Source organism: Mastacembelus armatus, chromosome 7 (assembly GCF_900324485.2).
Source record: "Mastacembelus armatus chromosome 7, fMasArm1.2, whole genome shotgun sequence".
NCBI classification, from domain to species: Eukaryota; Metazoa; Chordata; class Actinopteri; order Synbranchiformes; family Mastacembelidae; genus Mastacembelus; species Mastacembelus armatus.
This window is the reverse complement of record NC_046639.1, coordinates 7,992,530-8,011,473: the sequence shown is the minus strand read 5'-3', so window position 1 is coordinate 8,011,473 and position 18,944 is coordinate 7,992,530. Positions and strand designations below refer to the sequence as shown.

Below are 18,944 nucleotides of genomic sequence, written 5' to 3'. Positions count from 1 at the left end.
TTAGGGACAGTTTATGAAAATATCTCAAATGTGGAATATCTTTCTTCTCTTGTGCCTTGATTCTTTTGTGTACAACCTTACAACCTCATTTCACATGAAGTATATGTGTGTGTCTGAGTAGCCTTCCCATGTTTTTTTCATCTGTGTGAACGTGTGTGTCCACGTGCACATGTGTGAGTAGTGGGGTCTGCGTCTCAGTAGCGGTGGAGGGGGAGAAAGGGAAAAAAAAATAGGTCACCCCTTAAAACAAAAAAGCTTGCAGTCAACATTGCAACTGTCTGCTGAATTTTCATTGGTGGGCTTGTCTCCATGGTAACAGGCTAACCTTGAGGCAGTAGTCACATGGGCAAACGAGTCTTCTGCTGTCTTGGAGAATATAGCGTGCGTTGTGTGACATTCGTGATCACAGTGTCACAGGGGAGGCGAGGAGCTATCGCACAAAAAAAAAAGCAGCTCAAAACAAATGTGTAGGAGCAGGAGGTACTGTAGGTGTGAAGATGATACAACACTCACAGCTTATGTGATGTGTTAATCTCACTCTGTGGAGGATGAATGACTGAATAAATACATGAATGAGGCTGTCACATTCATTGAAGGTACACGCCAGTGATGAGAGAGAGATAATACAAGGCATAAGGTCACAAGCTGGCTGGGGGAATCATATTATTATCAGTATCTCGTAACAGGCATCACGAGATGTGTTTAGTGTGGACAGTGTGAACACAAGAGAGAGCAGAAAGTGGGAGGCTGGAGGTTTTTACTGCAGTTTGTAACCCTGAAATCTCATTATGACCATTAGCTTGCAGGTTTGTAACAAAGCATTAACACACTATGGTCTGCATCAGATTGCTCAGTAAACTCCTGAACCACAATGAGGTTCTGCAGAACTGCCATTCATAACATCAAATCAACATGTTTTACCTTAAGCAGTGGCAGTGATCCACATGAGTCTGTATGCATTCCTCTGTACTGCAGGCACAGACTTCTCAAAGAGACATACTATAAATCACAGTGAGAGAAGCTAAATGTGAGCTATACTGACCCCTTCAGGCTTTAAAGTGCATCAAAGCAGGAGCCAATGCGGCCTGTATCTGAACCCTGAGAGTCAGAGGGAGCGTGGAAAAAATTCAGAAGTGAGCACGGGACCATCCGTAACCCATGATTCACACACCTTGTTGATCATTCCGGACATATAATAAATACATGTCAACTTCAAGTTTTAGTTTTCAGTGAGAATAGAAAACTAAATATAATCCCCAGGATGGTTATTTATACCCTGAATTCAAAGCTTTACAATAAGCCTACTGGTCTTTTTCATCTAGTGAAGTGAATGTGTAAACATATAAGATTTAGATTTTTGTGAAATGACAATAACTTCCATTTGTGATATCCATGTATTCTTAAAATAACATTTCTGATTACTAAGCATCAAGTTCATCATATTACATAAAAGTAGTCTTCAGAGCAATATTAAAGATGAATTAATCTATACCAGAACATATTCCTCAGTCAAAACTCAGTCCCAGTCTGAGACTCCTGTGTGTTATTACATGCGAGACAAAAAGCTGGCATCAAATTCTCTGATACCAAAAATATTTGTTTACGAACACTTGCTGTTGTTCCTTGTAACTGTGCAGCAGGTGGAATATTTTTTCACCCAGATGGAAAGCAGTCTTTTAAGATTCTGGAAAATACCTTCAGAGCTTTTTCAAAGATTGCCGGGTATGTATTTTAGGAAGCCCTGATGCTTATGTCTAATGTAAATGTAACAGAAATACATGAACTGCAAACTCAGACTCAGTAATAACTTCTTTACTAAGGGGAGATTTATGATTTGCTAATTAAATAAAAAGGTTGCAGCATGTAGAGATATGTTACTACCAGTGTCTAACATTAAAGTTGCTTTAAAGTCCATCAGATAGACTGGTTCTAGAAAAACTGTTGTCATATGGATCCATCAGCAACTTTGACTATATATATATATATATATATACTAAATTTGTATATAATATTATTGGTATATTATTGTACCTCAAATGTATGGCACAGGCACCTCTATCACCCTCTGAGTATGAAAATATTTATGGTGAAGTCTCTTGTGCATACAATTCTATTGTATAAGAATACAAACATTAATGTACAGTACACAAATATTGAGTAAAAGCGTATTTTTGCTGGTTTAAGCCTGAAGAGGAGGATACAGAGTAAAAGTTTTCAAGTAATGCTTTCATTTTCTCACAGATGTTTGCATCAGTATGATGGCTGCTCCTGGTCCTCATCGCTCCAGCCATCGGACCCGTCTGTCCCAAAGTACCGGTCCCCAAAGTCCCCTGAAAACACACAACAGTGGAGCTACAGTGTGTGAGTGGGTTACAGGATTAAGAAAAACACAACTAGGGTGTAACATATTATACATTATTATAAATATTTACCTTATTTATCTTAACTATGTACATAATTATGTTTACATTCAACAGACTGGTCTATCTGATACGCAGTAGATGTTGTATACTGATGTGGTGTAGTGACAGCAGTGAGTGCGAGTGCTTGCAAAAAGTAAACCTAGCCTAAAATTAGAACCTACTGGGACATGAAATGAAATCAGTCAACAAGCGTGCATGTTTATTAGCTTTCATTTGCTACAAGGCCGGTGGACATTTTTATTTCCTACGTAAGATCATAATCATGCAACAAAATTCAGGCTGAAAAAACCTGAAGACAGGGTTAGAAGCTGAAAATGTCTTATGGACTGCCACTAAGTTATTGTACGTCACCTGCTGTTCAAATTAGACAGGTTTCAGAGATTCAAAACAAAGAGGTCCACTTTGAAAGAAATATGTGACAGATGCCTACTGATTTTGCAGTGCAGTTGTGAAAAGAGTAAGTGCATGTATTAGCTTACCGATACCAGGAACCACATGTAAAAAATCATCCAGACTCTTGTCCACAGCAGTGGTGATGATTTTGACCTTCGGGAAGGCATAGGCCACAGAATGAACCCCAAGCTCTGCCATCAGCAGCGACACCAACATGATTTTATCCTCTTCAACCTCATGATCCTGCCCAGCCACACACATCACAGCAACAGCTGTCAGTGTCTGCTTCACGATTATCAAAAGGATGATTGATAAGTAAAAAGCAAGAGAAGAAAGTATCTGACATTTCTTTTTGCAAAAAACCTGCTAATCCAACCTCTTCCCATCAATAACCATACAAATGAGCAGTAAGACACATGACTGCCCAAGAGGAAAGAGGTCACTAAGAAAAATCCTGTTAACCTCCACCCACCAACAGGACTCGTACTGCCATCATGGCAGCAGCGCCGGTAGAAACGGTGCTGTCCATTAGGATGACATGATCTTCACTGATGTCTTTGGGCAGACGCAGGTAATGCAGCTGGTGAGGCCAGAAAGGAGGAGACAGGTTACCATGGTTACAGAAGCAGGAAGGTAGTTACCACGGAGACACACATAATGGAGAAGAATTTTAACAAATTAAAAAAAACAAGAAATCAAATCATTGTTTGTTGGATATGATTTTTCAAAACACTATGCAAAAATGTAGCAATGATTTAAATACAGTGACTAAGGAATTTTGGTACTAAATGACCCTTTCCCAACCTCTGGTTCGCCTGAGTCAAGGTTGGTCTGGATGAGGATCTTGCCGATGCGGACGTCCTTGCATACAGCCCTCAGGGCAGGCTCCATAGTCTCCCCTGCCCGCAGGATCGACACACCAGTGATCTGTGGAGATGAGGCAGCAGAGCGAGAGTGTTGGCAGAAACCTTGAGGACACACACTTACCTGAAAGTTATGACCTAGTGAAAGAAGAACATCACTCACCCCTTTCCCGTTGTAACTGCGGCCCTCGTACTCATGACCCTGTGGAGTTTGAACTACACTTGACTGTTAGAAAACAAAGAAAAGAGTTGTTTTTTTTTTCAGAGATATTGTCACGCAGACACCCTGCAACCATAAAAGCTGACACATAAACAGATGTAGGGAATTCTAGTACGTATTTGTTGTATAAAAAGCTACTTTATGTTTGGGCCAAGGATGGCCTTCATCAGGGTCATCATAAAACACATTACAAATAAGACAGGTAGTATGAAGCAAAATGTCTTAAAATATTAAAAAAACCTATAATTATCAATTATGGATATTTAAGAGCTCACAAAAGACCATTACTACAAATTCATCCACCCCTCCTGGAAATCAAATACCTGAGATAAAATTCTGAAATGCTTCTGTCTTTTTTCTGAGAAAATTTACATTATTACCTCTTAAGCCTGTGAGAATAAAGATGAAATCTGATGTTTTGTTTTATTGAAATGTCTTGCAATGGGTCAATGATGACCTGTCTGATGGAGACCACAAGCCGTTGGTCTGACAGTGAAGTTGTTCTTTATACTGCAAGTGTTGGTGGAGTTTTGAACCTGCAAAAATTGACATTTTTCAGGTCTCTTGGGAGCAGCGGCAATACGCTGCGAACACAACAATGTATATTTAAGTTGAAATGACAAGCTTATTGGCAAACGGGTGCTTATTTACACATCCAGCAGATGCAGAGCAACATTTATTTAGTATCAGGTTTCAGACCTTCTGCTGAGTCCAATATTTACTGTCTTCATAGTGAGCCAAAAAACAAAACCAAGAGTTGAAAGATGCTGTAAAGTTCTGTAGCTCAGGGAATCTGCAGAGTTGGGTGATAACTCTATAATTTATCACTATAAACAAACTGTTTCACATACACTACAAGTCAAAAGTTTGGACACACCTTCTCCTTCAGAGACTTGTCTTTATTTTTATTACTTTCAACATGGTCCAATAATACTTAAGCCATCTGACACAAAAGTGTTCAACAACCCAGAATACGATTTATATTTAGATTCTCTAAAGTAGCTGTATTTAGCGTTGATGACAGCAGCTTGGCATGCTTATGGCTCTCTCATCAGATTCACAAGGTAGTCACCTGGAATGGTTTTCACTTTACAGGTTTAATTGTCAGGAGTTAATCTGTGACATTTCTTGCCTTTTTAATGTGTTTAAGATCATCAGATCATAGTCAATAGTCCTATTAGTGCCCGCACAACTACTGTACAAATCCATATTACAGTAAGAACAGTTAAGAGAAAAAACACCATTACATCAATAGTTTTAAAAAATAAAGCTCCATCAATCTGAAAAATGTCAAGAAATTTGAATGTATCCTCCAAGTGTAGTTGCCAAATCCACCTCAGATTACAGCCCATATAAATGATCAGAGGAGACTGCATGAGTCAGGCCTCCATGGTCAAACTGCAGCAAAGAAACTATTACTTCAAAAGAACAACAGCAGGCTTGCTTGGGTGAAGAAACACAAGGAATTGACATTAGTCATTAGAGATTGCCACAGGGAAGCATGGAGGACGAGGTGTGATGGTGTGGGGGAGCTTTGCTGGTGATCTAGTCAAAATTGAGGACACACTTAACCAGTGTAGCCACTGCAGCATTTTGCACTGACATGCCATCCCATCTGGTTTGCACTCAGTGGGATCAACATTTCTTTTCCAAAAGAAGAATGACCCCAAACACACCTCTAGGTTCTATAAGAGCTATTTGTCCAAGGAGAGTGATGGAGTGCTGCAGCCGATGACCTGGCCTCCACAATCATCCAATTTAACTCCAACTGAGATGGTTTGTGATAAGTTGAACCAGAGAGTGAAGGAAAAGCAGCCAGCAAGTCCTCACCACCTCTGGGAACTCCTTCAAATTTGTTGTACAACCATACCAGGTGAAAGCCTCATGAGAAAATAACTAAGAGTGTGCAAAAGCTGTCATCACGCAAAAGGAGGCTACTTTGCACAATCAATCCATCCATCCATCCATCCATCCATCCATCCATCCATTATCTATACCCACTTACTCTTTAACCAGGGTCATGGGGATCTTCTGGAGCCTAACTTTGCACAATCAAAAACATAAAACATAATTCCATATCTGTTGTGCAATGTTGAAAACAAGAAAAACACCAATATGTCCAAACTTTTGACTGGTAGTCATATGTTCAGTTAATAAAAACACTGATAACAGCTGCTTTAATGTTCACTATGTAGTTACCTGAGATGGCAGAAATGTCAGTGCGTGTTCTATGAGAAGCCGCATTAACCTCTTTGAGTAAAAGATAAACTCATCCCGGCTGGTTTCTCTGTTCCTGCAGTACAGCAAAATAAAGTGATTTAAAACTGATATCGTAAGCAGCATGGCAAGGACAATAAGATGCACATGAGAACAGCTCAGTACCTGATGATGGTGTGCAGACCTCGGACCTGCGGTGTACTCTCCAGCACACTGAGCGTCTGGGGAAGCGGCTGAGTCTGCTGAGCCGAGGCCAGGAGAGCCCTGAAATGAAGGACAGGTTGTCCACATTAAAAGGTTTAACTTTGTTATTGAAGCAGGTTTTAAGACAGGAAGAGAGTTAAGCATGAAGTCATTACACACAAACAAAAAGACTAGCGTGAGTCTGCCAAAGTCACAGAAAGAAAGTCAAAATATGTATCAGCATACCTGACACTGAGCTCACGCTGCATAATAGGGTAAGAGAAAGACATTCAAATAGAGTAAAAAAACGTAGATAGTGAGAAGGATGATGATTTAAAAGTATGAGGCCGGTAGCATTCTACACAAATCCTATAAAAAGATCGGTCTTTAGTGTGCCTCTCAATACTTCCAAATACCCAGCCCCAACCCAATGTACGACTGCTGAAGATGTAAATCTTAAAACAGGGAACAATTTTACAGTTTTATTGTCACAGGGGAGCATTTATGGCAGCAGGATGGCGAATGTGGGACCAAAATACACTACAGTGTGTATGTTTATGGTAATAAAGGAACATATCACCCAGTGCAGCAACGCAGATCAATAATGTGCAGGAACAGGTTTCAGTTGTGTACACCACCTGGATTTGATAAGCTCTGCAGGTAACAAATCCCGCACTGAACCTTCCAATCACAGTCAACAAATGTTTTGCCTCTTTCTGATACGTCATTTGACATTTGACAAGGATTTGGATTTTGGATTAATCAGGGGATTCAGATTTGATAAAAAAACGCTTTTAAACTTAATCCCTTTTAATGTGTTTTTAATAATTTTTGGAAAACAATAGAGATCTGTTGTACAAAGAAATATGATTTAGTTACACAAGAACATATATTTTTCAACATAAGAGCAATAAAAGTTGATTGAAATGCCAGATTTCATTTGAACTTGCAGCAGGTTATGGTAAAAACTATTGGGAGCCTCTGTGTCTGCATGTTACATTTTTCAAACACATGGTGGCGCCACCCTCTCATTTATGGTCTGTGTTTGGGCTACTCACCTCCTCCAGCTGGCTATGAATGTGCTGGACTATCAGGTCGATGGCCACCATATTCCCACCACCTTGGAGGGAAAAACAAGAGGAGCTGAAGATGTAGGAAAGTAATAAAAACGCCACACAGTGAGTGAAATCCCCCTGTCTCACCTCTTGGCACAACAATATCAGCAAGCCTCATGGTTGGCTCAATGTACTGTTCGAAGGCAGGCTTCACAAACTTGTTGTATTGCTTGATGACACCTTCAATGTCCCGCCCACGCTCTGTGATGTCCCTGCGGAGCCGGCGGACCAGCCGAATGTCTGAGTCTGTGTCCACAAAAATTTTCATATCCAGGAGCTGCAGGTGGGAAGAGCAAACATGCCTGAATGGATCAATAATATTCACTTCAAGAAGCTGCTCAAACAAGACGACCTGGTGATAATTACTTCTCTCAAGAATTCTTCAAAAAAAAAAGAAGACTAGGCTCACCTGAAGAAGTTCTTTGTCCACAAACGACATAATTCCCTCAAGTATGATGACACTGGCACCATATACGTTTTTCTGATAAGGAAACAGTTGTCTTAGTTTTATTTTATATAATCTATAACATTTTTTTTTTTTGAAAAACAAAAGTAGACAAAAACTCACCCAGTCTTTCTGTCGTCTGTGCGTGGTGAAATCATACACTGGGATCTTCACACTCTTGCCTTGCTTCAGCTTTTTGAGGGTGGCAACCAGCAGCTGAAAGTCAAATGCCCCGGGATGATCGAAGTTGTAGTCGTTACTTGCTGCCAGAGTCTGCTCCTCGGCAGACAGAACCTGCAAAACACAGCAAGTCAACATTTGCGTTCACAGGACGTTGCTGCAGTTCAGTATATTGTTTATTCACTTTGCTGGTGAGTTAGAAGCATTAACTGTGGAGCTAGTGCTGGGATGTTATTCTAGTTTAGTATAAAGACTGGAATCAAGGAGAACCAGATTAGCTTGGTGCTGGACCAGGACCAGGGGTCTGACGGGACAACAGTAATGTAGTTTTTTACACATGTAACAATATGAATAGTGATGTGAGGCAAGAAGCTGGACCATCTGTAAGACGTCTTCAGAGTACTAAAAGTCATGCCATCAAAACATTAAATACTAAATACAATTTTAATTCTCTCCATAAGTATATAAACTCTATCACTGGTAACCAACAGTATGTACAAAATATTCATGCTGTAATTTTTGGACTGTAATCTAAAGTGTAACCACAACAGGTTATTAAATCTAAACTGTGACGGCAGAATAATCATTCTTTTGAGGTTTTGTCAGCAATTTAAAATCACGCTTTTCCGATTGACAAAACATAAAACCCAAAGATGATCATTTCTTCCTACACTATAGCCACAAATAACTGGTAACAACCAAATAAAATAAGACAAAAAAACAGACTAACATTCATGACTATCTCACCCTGTAGAAGGAATCCATAGACAACAGCACAACCCACGGCACATCCAGAGCCTCAATGATCTTGTTGGCCACAGTGGTCTTCCCTGAGGCGCTGCCCCCACACAACCCTGCAGATCCACACAGCATTTCAAGCTCCCATTATGTGTGTTTTTAAGACTGTGTCTAATGTTGTCTGGCGGTATGCATGTGTGATAGCAGTACAGTGTTCATGGGTATAATTAAAGCAGAACAAAAGGACAGGTTCTGCAGCTCAAAACCACAACTATGAAGATAGTCAAAGACACAAAACAGTCAGGAGGAGTAATAACATCATCAGTGAGTGTCGTACCAATAACAAAAGCCTCTTTTGACTGAGCCCCGTGCTCATCATACCAGGGAGGCCGGCCAGCGGTGTAGATGGTCCGTGTGCCTGTACGGAGCAGAGGAGGCTCCGTTTTACTCAGGGAGGTAGCACTCCTTCTGCGAGGAGCCCCAGCAGGGGGCAAGAGCCGGTCCAACGAGTCCTCCCCACTCCCACTGCCAAAACAGCAAACAGCCGGGCAGGTTACAGCCTGAACACACACTGCAGAGCCTGGAAGTATCTAAGATCTGCCCTCTGTTAACAACACAAGGTAGCTGTGGTAAAATCTAATTTTAAAATAATTCTATCTGAAGTTCCACCTACTAGCTTTTGGACTTGTTAATCAGCTGGTCATGTTTGCAGTCATTGTACTACAGTTTACTACTTAATGCACCTGCAAGCTGCATAAAGAAAAAGCAGGTAAGTGGACCCTTTTCTTAAGAATATCTTGTTGAGTTCATTTATTATTTCCACACTGTTCTGAATTTTTGTTCACATGTTGTGTTGGCTGCTAGACCTGCTGGAGTTTTTCTAGTTAGATACTGTATCCATTACAAGAGGCTTTACATGGACTTTAAAAAAATAATACACTTAAAAAAAACAGCCCAACAAATAGTATGTCCTAAAAGATTAGTCAGTTAATCAATTATCAAGAGTGGAGTGAGCAAGTATTTTAATAACTGATTGATTATTAAAGTCATTTTTCATGCAGAAATATCTGACATTTCATGGTTTGAGTTTCTTGAACGTGACTTGAATTACAGTACGCTGAATAATTCAGATGTTGTGCTGTTATTTGGTCAAAACGAGACATGTGAAGGTGTCACTTTGGGCTCTGGGTATTTGTGATGAGGAATTCTCACATTCTTATATTTTACAAACTAAACAATAATTGGATTTATAAAGAAAATAACTAGCAGTTAAATACATAGTGAAAACAATCATTAGGTTCACATGTAAATACTGACTAAGCATCAGTGCAGTTTTAAATAGTAGTGGTTGCATGAATTTAACCAATGCAGTGTCAAATGGTTATTCAGTAATGACATGCTCCAGGCAACCATCTGACTCTAAGCACAAATAAAACACCAAAATCCCCAGACACTAACGTACATGCTACACTTCCTCTGACCTCTCAGCAACCCTGGAAGGAGACTATTTATGGCACACACACACATCTATGTTGTCTAAGTGTAGTGTTGCGAGGAAGTTTCCAACCTGCACTGAGAGGGGGAAAAAGCCCAAATGCTTACATCTTACCTGTGGTCTGACTTCAGGGACCAGCAGCCGGAGATCCTAGCCCCTGCGCAGTCCATCAGACTCATATCTGCTTCAGATGACAATCTGCCACTCTCCTACTCGCCTGCCACTGTGCCAACCTCACCAAAACAACGAAGTAACACTGACTAAACTCATAAACGTGCAAATTACAGCTCTGTTTGTGCTTTTACACCATCCGTTCACACATGTGCAGCCAAAATAATCTAAGCAAATTTGACTTATTCTCACCTCTCCATATACCCTCCTTTCTCTTTGTCCACCTTGTCCTTGGTGTGTGTCTGTGTGTGGGTGGGTGTGTGTGTGTGTGCCAAACACTAAGAGGATCACTGTAACACTGGCAGCAAAGAGCTGCTTGGCTGGTATTAATAAAGGCACCTGTAAGAAACAAGAGTACAGGAGAGATGTCTTCTGCTGATCTTTAAAACTCAACCATTAAATGTTTGGCATTTTCACATTAAAACTATTTGATAGTGATCATCAAAACAATCAGCTAATACCAGTAAATGTTTTGTCGATTAATTAAACATTGGTTTTAATCTCTAATAAATCATCTTTTTGATTTTTTTTTTTTTTTTTATTTGTAAAGTAACTAAACCAGGCAGATAAATATTGTGGAATAAAACTACAGTAGGTCCCTCAGAAGTTAACAAAAGAAATGTAATTAGTTTCATTTTACCACTGTCCACTTTCAGCTCCACACAGACTGGGACATACTATGTTTAACAAACATAATCCAGGTTATACATTCTTTTAAAGAGGATAGTGCTTTAATAGATATGGGTAGGACTAAAAAACACTCACAGTGCTTAAGGGTTTATTATAGGGTATTATAATGAGGCATCCTGTGACGCACGACTGTCTGCATGCAGTTCACCTACTTCTGGAGAGCTTCGTGCTTTAACGCCATTTTATGAATCTACATGCATCATCCTGCAACTAAATTGTATAACTAATTCAAATATATCAGCAGAGAGGGGTTTGAATGAAACTGTGTTAATGTTAGAGGCTAAACAAGGCAGATACCGTTGGTCTGTGTGAAGGAGGAAGAGGGGGGAGTCAGTGTTGCTGCTGCTGCTGATTATACAAACATAAACAAGAATCACATTAATTCTTTCCAAGAGAGAATTCACAGACAAGAGAAACAAAAAGACTCTTAATATGATGTACCTGTCCGAGCGGGACGACATTATTTTACCGCACTCCGTTTCCATGGGGCTCTTGCGACCTCGGAGCCGGCATCGGTTAGTTAAAGCCATGGACGGATTCCTCCTTAACCGCGCCGAGGATTTATGGGTAATGTAGTTTATCATCACGTGCTTCCAAGGCTGCTGGCCTTCAAGGGCAAATCAACTGTTCCTGGCCTTGAAATAGGGATTTGCACAAAAAACACGGCTATTTTGATATTTTTTATTTGTTCTTCTTTTCTGACATACAAAAATTCAGAGAGAAACAGACAGAGGCAGACAGATTTAAAGAGTAGCAGTTGTAGACATCAATCACAGCATAGAGGAATAATTTGACAAAACAGATTGTCATGATGCTTTTTCATCACAGTCCATTGCCGTCCTCTGAAGACAAAGTCTGAGTACTGTGCAGACAGGGAATGAAAAGCTGCCAAGTTAAGCTACCACTTCAATAACTATAGATATTACTGCTGGCCGGACACATTTTAGTTGTTTGATCATATATCCCATGATTCCACAGTGGCCACTTTGATAAGGACAAAACCTGGCTATGATATATTTCCAAAGGAACCTGTGAATAAAATATAAATATAAATAAATATAATCCTTTTCCGATTTTTCCTAACGTTCAAATGTGCTTATTCACTTCAATCTGGTAGAAACTTAGTTAACGTTAATAGCATTCCTATGTCCTTATGTCCATTTAATATGAAACTACTGCCATTAGCTTTAGTTCATATTTACTATGAGGATATGAAAGTAGTCATTCAATGATCGCATGCAATTTTCTGCCAGAAAGTCAACAAACATATTTGAGGAAAGATTTAAGACTTCATTGGTGGAAAACACTTTTCTGAGTGTGACTATTCTGTGATCATAGCAAAACGAAAACACCCACCCTCGCCCCTGCTGAGCAGCTGCAGGTTGCGTCCCTCCTCCTGCACCTGAAGCTGTAGCACCTGTTGCAGCAGCTCCTGTCGAAGCGTCTCTTGCACTAATCCCATCCTCTCCAGCTTCTCCCCATTCAAACGCAACAACGCACGGCCTAAGAGATAAAAACAGTGGCCTCAAAATCAATTTCAACTTTTAGATTGTAAGTCTCAAACAAAGCTTACAGTGATATGCATTCTGATAAAGCAACCTGTGATGGCATGTTGGGAGAAGGCCTCCACATAGGTCAGATAGTTGTGCGGACAGTGTTTCTTCAGCCATTTGCAAACATCTTGCTGTGACCACAGCACAACGGGGCGGATCAGGCTGGGCTGTGTTGGGCTTGTGTGATATATCCCATAACTGTCACTGAAGCGGTACTGTAAGCGACACAGACAGAGATGAGGATGTACAGAGAAATACAGAGAAGAACATGTATCAGTGGCAGCCAGCAGCAACTGCATATTTTTCATATAGAGTGCACAAAGTAATATGCTACAAAAGCAAGAAATGTTTTAAACTAACTGAAGCACTCATAGATTTTTGTGTCAATATGTGCATGTAGATTAAACACTCAGATTTTCTAAGTGGCTGGAAGATCTGCGAACATACAGCAGGAGCTCCAGCACAGACAGAGGAGCATATAGTGTGATCATGAGATCCAGTTCTTAAATCCTGTACGGGATATAAAACTGTGGAAGATTAATCAGACTGGACCTTTTATCACTCCGTCATTTTTAAAAATTCAGCAGATTCAGCATTTCTCCAGCTCAGATTTTCTCAGATGCAGCAAAAGCAGTGTTTCAAAAAAGGCCTGGCTTACATTTAAGAGTCAGTGGGCCAAAATTTGTGCCAGAGTCCTGTTTAATAAATCAGAATATACTGATAAATCTATCTGCTAAAGTGTAACATCTTACACAGGGTATGTTCCAGTCATTTAGGTTTTTTTTAATCATTCCATTGCTACTGCATTTGTATTCATAATGATAATAAGTTGTTTTTAATAGAAATTGAGTTCAGTATCTACCAACACATGATCTGATTAAAAAAAAGACAATTATATTTCCTTCAGTAAAATATAATAATTTGTTATGGGGCTTACAAACTAACATGGTAAATTACCTTTTACCAGGAAGAATTCCTTAATGTGGAATAACTAGTTTAATAAAAATCTATCTGACTTGACAATGTGTTGGTTTCCTTTTCAAGTTCAGTCAGGTATTTTCCTGCTTCCTGACTGACACCTAATCCACAGTGGTCCTACAGCAGTTTTTGGTAAGTTTTCACTTTTATCTTTAGGCCTCCTGCTCTTAAGTTGTAAAGCGTGGGATTTCCTTTCCTTTCATTTGACTTTCAGTTCAGTGCAAGCACAGGCCTTCTCACTTCACACTTCCAACTCTCTTACTCTTAGCATTAAAGCTTGACTGATGACACAGTACATGCTGCGTAAAATACTGCAGTGCTGCCATTACTGTTGAAGTGTTGTGAGTATTTTTTTTTTACTTCTCCTAATTCTATATGTTACCATTTCTACTGGGGGCTACAAATAATCATTTTCATTACTAAGCTGATAAGATGTCAGATAATTTTTTATATGGCTGTCATAATTTCTTAAAACTTAAACTTCAAAATGGATGTTTTGTCCCCATTCCCTAATTATTGTGTTTAAAATGAATGAAAGAAAAAAAAAATCAGGTCCTCACTATTTAGTTGTCATTATAATGTGTTTGTAGTTCCTGCTTAAAAACTGCTTTAAATTATTAATCCATCATAAAAGTAGTTGCCAGTCGTTCTTTCAACAATTAATGTGTTGTGCTAAATCTACAGTGATGGGTAAATGCAAAAATGATGGGGGTGGGAAGATGACAGAGACCATAATGAGTATTTATGTTTTGTTTTGGTTTTTGTTTTTTTGGTTTTTCCTCAGGATCACCCACAGAACACCATGTACAGTATGGCAGAGAGGAGACTGGATGGAGAGTGAATAATTGTACATTGTGTAGAAAAAACCTAAATAAATAACTGAAGGTGAACAAGAAAAAGGGTGGAAATACTGTGCACATTCTCTAAACAGTGATTAAGTTTATGTTCCACAAGACAAAAATAAACCACCACTACATTATGTGCATCCAAAAGGATTGAAACAAACAAACAACACATTGTATACAACTCTGTTATCAGCCCAGCCCAGTTCTATGTTTGCAGCTTTAGCTTCAGCTCATAACCTCTTTTTAAAGAGCTTTTCATGGGCTGAAAACAAAAGCACAGGATTTCTGACTTGTAACCAGGGGCTTTAAATGAGTCCAGTTTACAGCACAAATCGTTTGTCTCTTCTGATGGCACTGTCCGAGCAGACAAGGCTATATCAGATAACAAAAGAAATATCAACAAAAAGTGCAATTTAAACTACAACTGAATGGCAGTGGAAGTGGATCTGATGAAATTTCACATAAGGAAATCTATTTTAAAAAAGCTTGGCAAACTGTTTGTTATCCTGCAACAACAATTCACAGGCTGTCTAACATCAGGCATTTGGTATCAAACCAAAATCTGTTTCTTTCTGATCACAGTCAACAAACACACTGATGTTACAGCGTAGCGCGAGAGTTGGAGGACTTGTGCTATTTAAAGCCATGCTGAAAGGCTGTTACAGCACAACAACCCGTTGGGGAGAAAGCAACTTCTATTCTCTACTAATAAAGTGGTCGTTTCCAACAGTGTATGGTGACCAGATTGATTTTCTTTCGTTCCGACTTCTCTGAGAGAAGAGTTAGTGACCACTGCCTGCATCTATACTCATGTTGACAGGACAGGGAAAAGATCTTTTTAATGATTTCTTAACATTAGATCTGTTATTCCGTATAGTAGGATGCAACCATTATAAATAATATAATTCACAATTATAATTTACTGTATTGAGTTATTTTGCCTTTTAGGAGTTATTTTCACACTGTTTATAATTAGGTTTGAACTCTTCTCATTTTATGTGTGAAGAAATATATATTATAATGACATTATAGCTATTTTCCATATTTGTCTTTTTCCACTGTTTTTCTGCACACTGTTAGAAACTGTGTTAGCCCACACACTGCCAACTTCTGTGTTGCAGTATCATAACAATGTATAGCATATGAACAGCGATACTAGATTATGCTCCATTTTCAATAATTATCGTGTACTGTATGTGTATTATTATGGAATAGTCACATTGATGCAGCCCCCCTGTTATTGTGTATGAATAGCACTGCAAATGACCTGTGCTGAGGTCTGAGGTGCACTGAGTGGTAGGAACCAAATGGTGACCCTAGCTGTGCTGACCTTTGTGGGTGCAGCAAATAACAAGTGAACACTGTCTGAACTGAAAGATGGATGAAAAACGAATTAGTCTACTTGTGTTACTGAATTTCCAGAACTCATATCCAAGCCAGACATAAAAGATATTTGTCTGGTGAAATATCAGCATGCAGATGCAGGTACAAGCTTTCCTTTTCTGAAATATAGCAATCTTCTGCCAGCAACATTAGCATTGTAGCTGAGTAAACTAAAGTTAGGACTGATTACCACAAGACGTTACTTTTTTCATGTTATCTTGAAGTGCGCTACATCAATGCACTTCGTCCCACAACATGTTGTTGTCATGCGGGTGTTGAGTACCTGCAGGGCCTCTGTGCCTGGCTGCTGAAGCAGCTTCACTGTCCTTCCTCCTGCTGTTTTCTGTCCACGTCCATCATGCCAGGTTAGGTTCCCTCCTGTCCGTCGGCTTAGCTGGTGCTTGAACTCCTCCGGCAGAGCCCTGTACTCCACAGCCGGCCTGCAGAAACTGAAACTGGATGCCGCTGGAGTGAAGAAAGCAGGGGGTAAAACGAGCAGACAGCCATACTGAAAATAAACACTGCCAAAGTAAAAACAGCGTGAGCCTCTGCAAAAACACCTCTGCACTCCGCAGTTGACAACAAGCCAGAAATGAACCTTTGTGGACACCCTGTCATTCAGGGATGATCTCAGTATGATGTACCTGCTTTTATCAGGGTCTGGACAAGCTCCAGGGTAATTCACTGAACTCAGTGTTCAGGTACCACTGTTACTTTGTGCAGAGCTTATAGGTGAATGTCAGCTGTGAGACAATCCACTTTCTCATCATTACGAGGAGGCCTGCAGGCAGACATCCATGCCCACTCCACAGCAGGTGGCTTCCCAACATCCAGTGATTAAAGAAAGTGTGCAGTAAACACACAGTTACTGGCACAGATTCTGGCAGAACGCCACAGGTCATTACTGATTCATATGCCAGACTGGAAGAATTTTCTTACCGTGTTTGAAGCTACTTGTGCAGCTGTGTTTGTGTGTGTGTAATATGCATTTTCAGCATCTTAAATTGACTAAGAGAATTTGAAAAGAGGACAGAATGAGAGAGACTGTAGGGGGGATGAGGGTTTGAGTACTGTAGATGAAAGACTATCTTTTTTTCTTTTCTGCCATCCAATACCTCCTACTGAGAGTGAAGTAAAACCATTCTTATAATCATCAAGGCAAGGCACCAGCGTCAAATTAATATGAATAAAACTGTATGAGATTCTTTTTTGTTGTTGTTGTTTCTTTGAGGTATAACTCCAAGATCAAACCCTCATTTATAGTGTTGTTACTCCCCCAGGCTGCTGCTGCTGCTGTAAACACAAATGTGCCCCTTTCAGATTAAATCCAGATAATTAAGACCACTTGTCAGACTAAGGGGTTTCTTAGCATTTAAACCGCCAGCACCGGAGAGAAAAACGCTTTCATGAACCCAATTTTAGCGTCTCCAGCCTGCACTTGGTATTTTGTCTGAATCTGTATCTCCTCTTTTCAATACTGGGACTGCACCAACACTCACCTATATTGGCATTTATTTCCAATAAAATGAAAACCACATTCAATTTCTATATAATCGCTGTAAAAGATGAGTGTTTGGATGCAACCTGATTACGACTAACTTCAACTCGAGTCAGTGCACAAAAGTGACCGCAGTCACACCGTCAGACGCGTTATGGCGGTTACTTCAGTGTGCTGTCCGTTTCAGCACCAGGTCACTGCACATCAGCAGACCCCCCTGTTTATTCCTCCCACCATAATGTTCCTATAACATGCGCACAGCTCTGAGCTCAAAGTTACTGTAGCCCACTGTGTTGCATTATTATTTCTCCTGGTGATAGGCGAACGTACTTTTAACTGTGAATGTAAAATCATACTGTGTAGTTTGTCATGGTTAAACGAGAGGCTGTGTTGCCAGATGCGAACACCAATTTTGTGCTACCTGGCAAACCGGATATTCTAGTATAAAATTTTACGCGTAAAAACTCAGCCAAAGTTTCCATTGAATATAGGTTATTGCAGAGAAGGTTTCGATGTAACAAGCAGAAAGCTACCCACCGTCCACAGCCATGGTGTTTCCGTGCCGTAGTGGACCCTAGTCGAAGTCTCCCATCGTCTCCGGTGACAGACGCACGGGTTGCGGGTCCTGCGCCCGCTTCTCCTCCTCTCCGCACTGTGTTTGGGGACAGAAAAGTTTCACCGTGGTCTGGCAGGAGGAATGACGCTCCGCATCCTCCTGGGTCCTGCTGTTCTGACCGGGGAAGTGCCTCAAAAGCAGCTCGCGTCGTTGTTTGCTGCTGGTGTCTGTGGGCTGAACTTGTTGAGGACAGACAGGAATGTCCCCGAGCAGCTGGCTGACTGGTTCCGCTGGCTCAGCCGGGCGCGCTCGTGCGCACGCTCGTGCGCGCAGTGTATTTGTGTGTGGTTTTTATCTGTGTCGTGAGAATCAGACACGCGGCTTTTTCTCAAGAGCCCGCATGAGCGCAGCGAGCTCAAAGTGCAGCCCCGGGCCCTGTAATTAACGCAGCCAGTGGAGACTGAAAAACAGCCGGATGAAAGGGCTTCTCATCACTGCAGCATCCAACATAAGGAATTCCCCTTTGCCTTTTCTTAAAGAAAGGGAGCTCTGTGCGCGCCTGTGGGCAGCCGGCCCTCTCTGTGATGGACCCTCTATGTGGGGTTTGTCCAGGAGAGCTGCAGCACATCAGGACAGATATCAGAGAGCACTGTTCCTGCTCCCACCTGCCCATAGAATCACTTCATTGATCACATTTAGTCCAGCAAAGCACAGCATTTTACTTTGTCTTCTTTGTTTTTATATTATGTCAGGCCTTCCACCATGGGGGCTGCTTGCAATCTCACACTAAAGGATGCAGTTTTATAATATCTGCATCCAGCACATATCAAAGGTTGGTGAGTACATTCATGTATGTACAGCTGAATGCAAACGTTTGGCCACCCCTGGACAAATCACACATGGGTTTTGAAGTGAAAAGAAATGCAGCAAACATTGTCCATGTATTCCCCACTGGAGTTCTCCCTCCCCAGCTCGGTCACATGTTCTTAAGAGTTGCA

At 40.6% G+C, this 18,944-nt stretch overlaps 2 protein-coding genes across 2 annotated transcripts; both read right to left on the bottom strand.

The window, feature by feature from the left end:
• Positions 1-1,380: 1,380 nt before the first annotated feature.
• On the bottom strand, positions 1,381-11,714 carry uckl1a (uridine-cytidine kinase 1-like 1a). Its single transcript, XM_026333519.2, has 15 exons — positions 11,575-11,714; positions 9,115-9,302; positions 8,787-8,893; positions 7,983-8,153; positions 7,824-7,895; positions 7,502-7,691; positions 7,358-7,419; positions 6,546-6,562; positions 6,282-6,380; positions 6,099-6,192; positions 3,843-3,905; positions 3,621-3,743; positions 3,289-3,396; positions 2,903-3,059; positions 1,381-2,330 (listed from the first exon to the last, which is right to left on the bottom strand). The coding sequence occupies exons 1-15, from the start codon at positions 11,661-11,663 to the stop codon at positions 2,251-2,253; spliced, it is 1,620 nt and encodes a 539-aa protein (XP_026189304.2). The 5' UTR covers positions 11,664-11,714; the 3' UTR covers positions 1,381-2,250.
• Positions 11,715-11,800: 86 nt separating this feature from the next.
• samd10a (sterile alpha motif domain containing 10a) lies at positions 11,801-18,216 on the bottom strand. Its single transcript, XM_026333517.1, has 5 exons — positions 17,928-18,216; positions 16,176-16,357; positions 12,733-12,901; positions 12,490-12,636; positions 11,801-12,162 (listed from the first exon to the last, which is right to left on the bottom strand). Exons 1-5 carry the CDS (start codon positions 17,938-17,940, stop codon positions 12,140-12,142), a joined length of 534 nt encoding a protein of 177 aa, XP_026189302.1. The 5' UTR covers positions 17,941-18,216; the 3' UTR covers positions 11,801-12,139.
• Positions 18,217-18,944: the final 728 nt, after the last annotated feature.

What these genes read in the sequence shown, in the direction of transcription:
- samd10a (XM_026333517.1), bottom strand. An exon ending in CTCCCAACATGCCATCACAG is followed by an intron (nt 12,637 to 12,732) that starts GTTGCTTTATCA and finishes TTTATCTCTTAG; the next exon opens with GCCGTGCGTTGTTGCGTTTG. An exon ending in GCTGCTCAGCAGGGGCGAGG is followed by an intron (nt 12,163 to 12,489) that starts GTGGGTGTTTTC and finishes TTTTATTCACAG; the next exon opens with GTTCCTTTGGAAATATATCA.
- uckl1a (XM_026333519.2), bottom strand. Translation starts at nt 11,663, where the DNA reads ATGGCTTTAACTAACCGATGCCGGCTCCGAGGTCGCAAGAGCCCCATG. An exon ending in ATGTCGTCCCGCTCGGACAG is followed by an intron (nt 9,303 to 11,574) that starts GTACATCATATT and finishes CTGTTTTGGCAG; the next exon opens with TGGGAGTGGGGAGGACTCGT. An exon ending in AAAAGAGGCTTTTGTTATTG is followed by an intron (nt 8,894 to 9,114) that starts GTACGACACTCA and finishes GTGGATCTGCAG; the next exon opens with GGTTGTGTGGGGGCAGCGCC.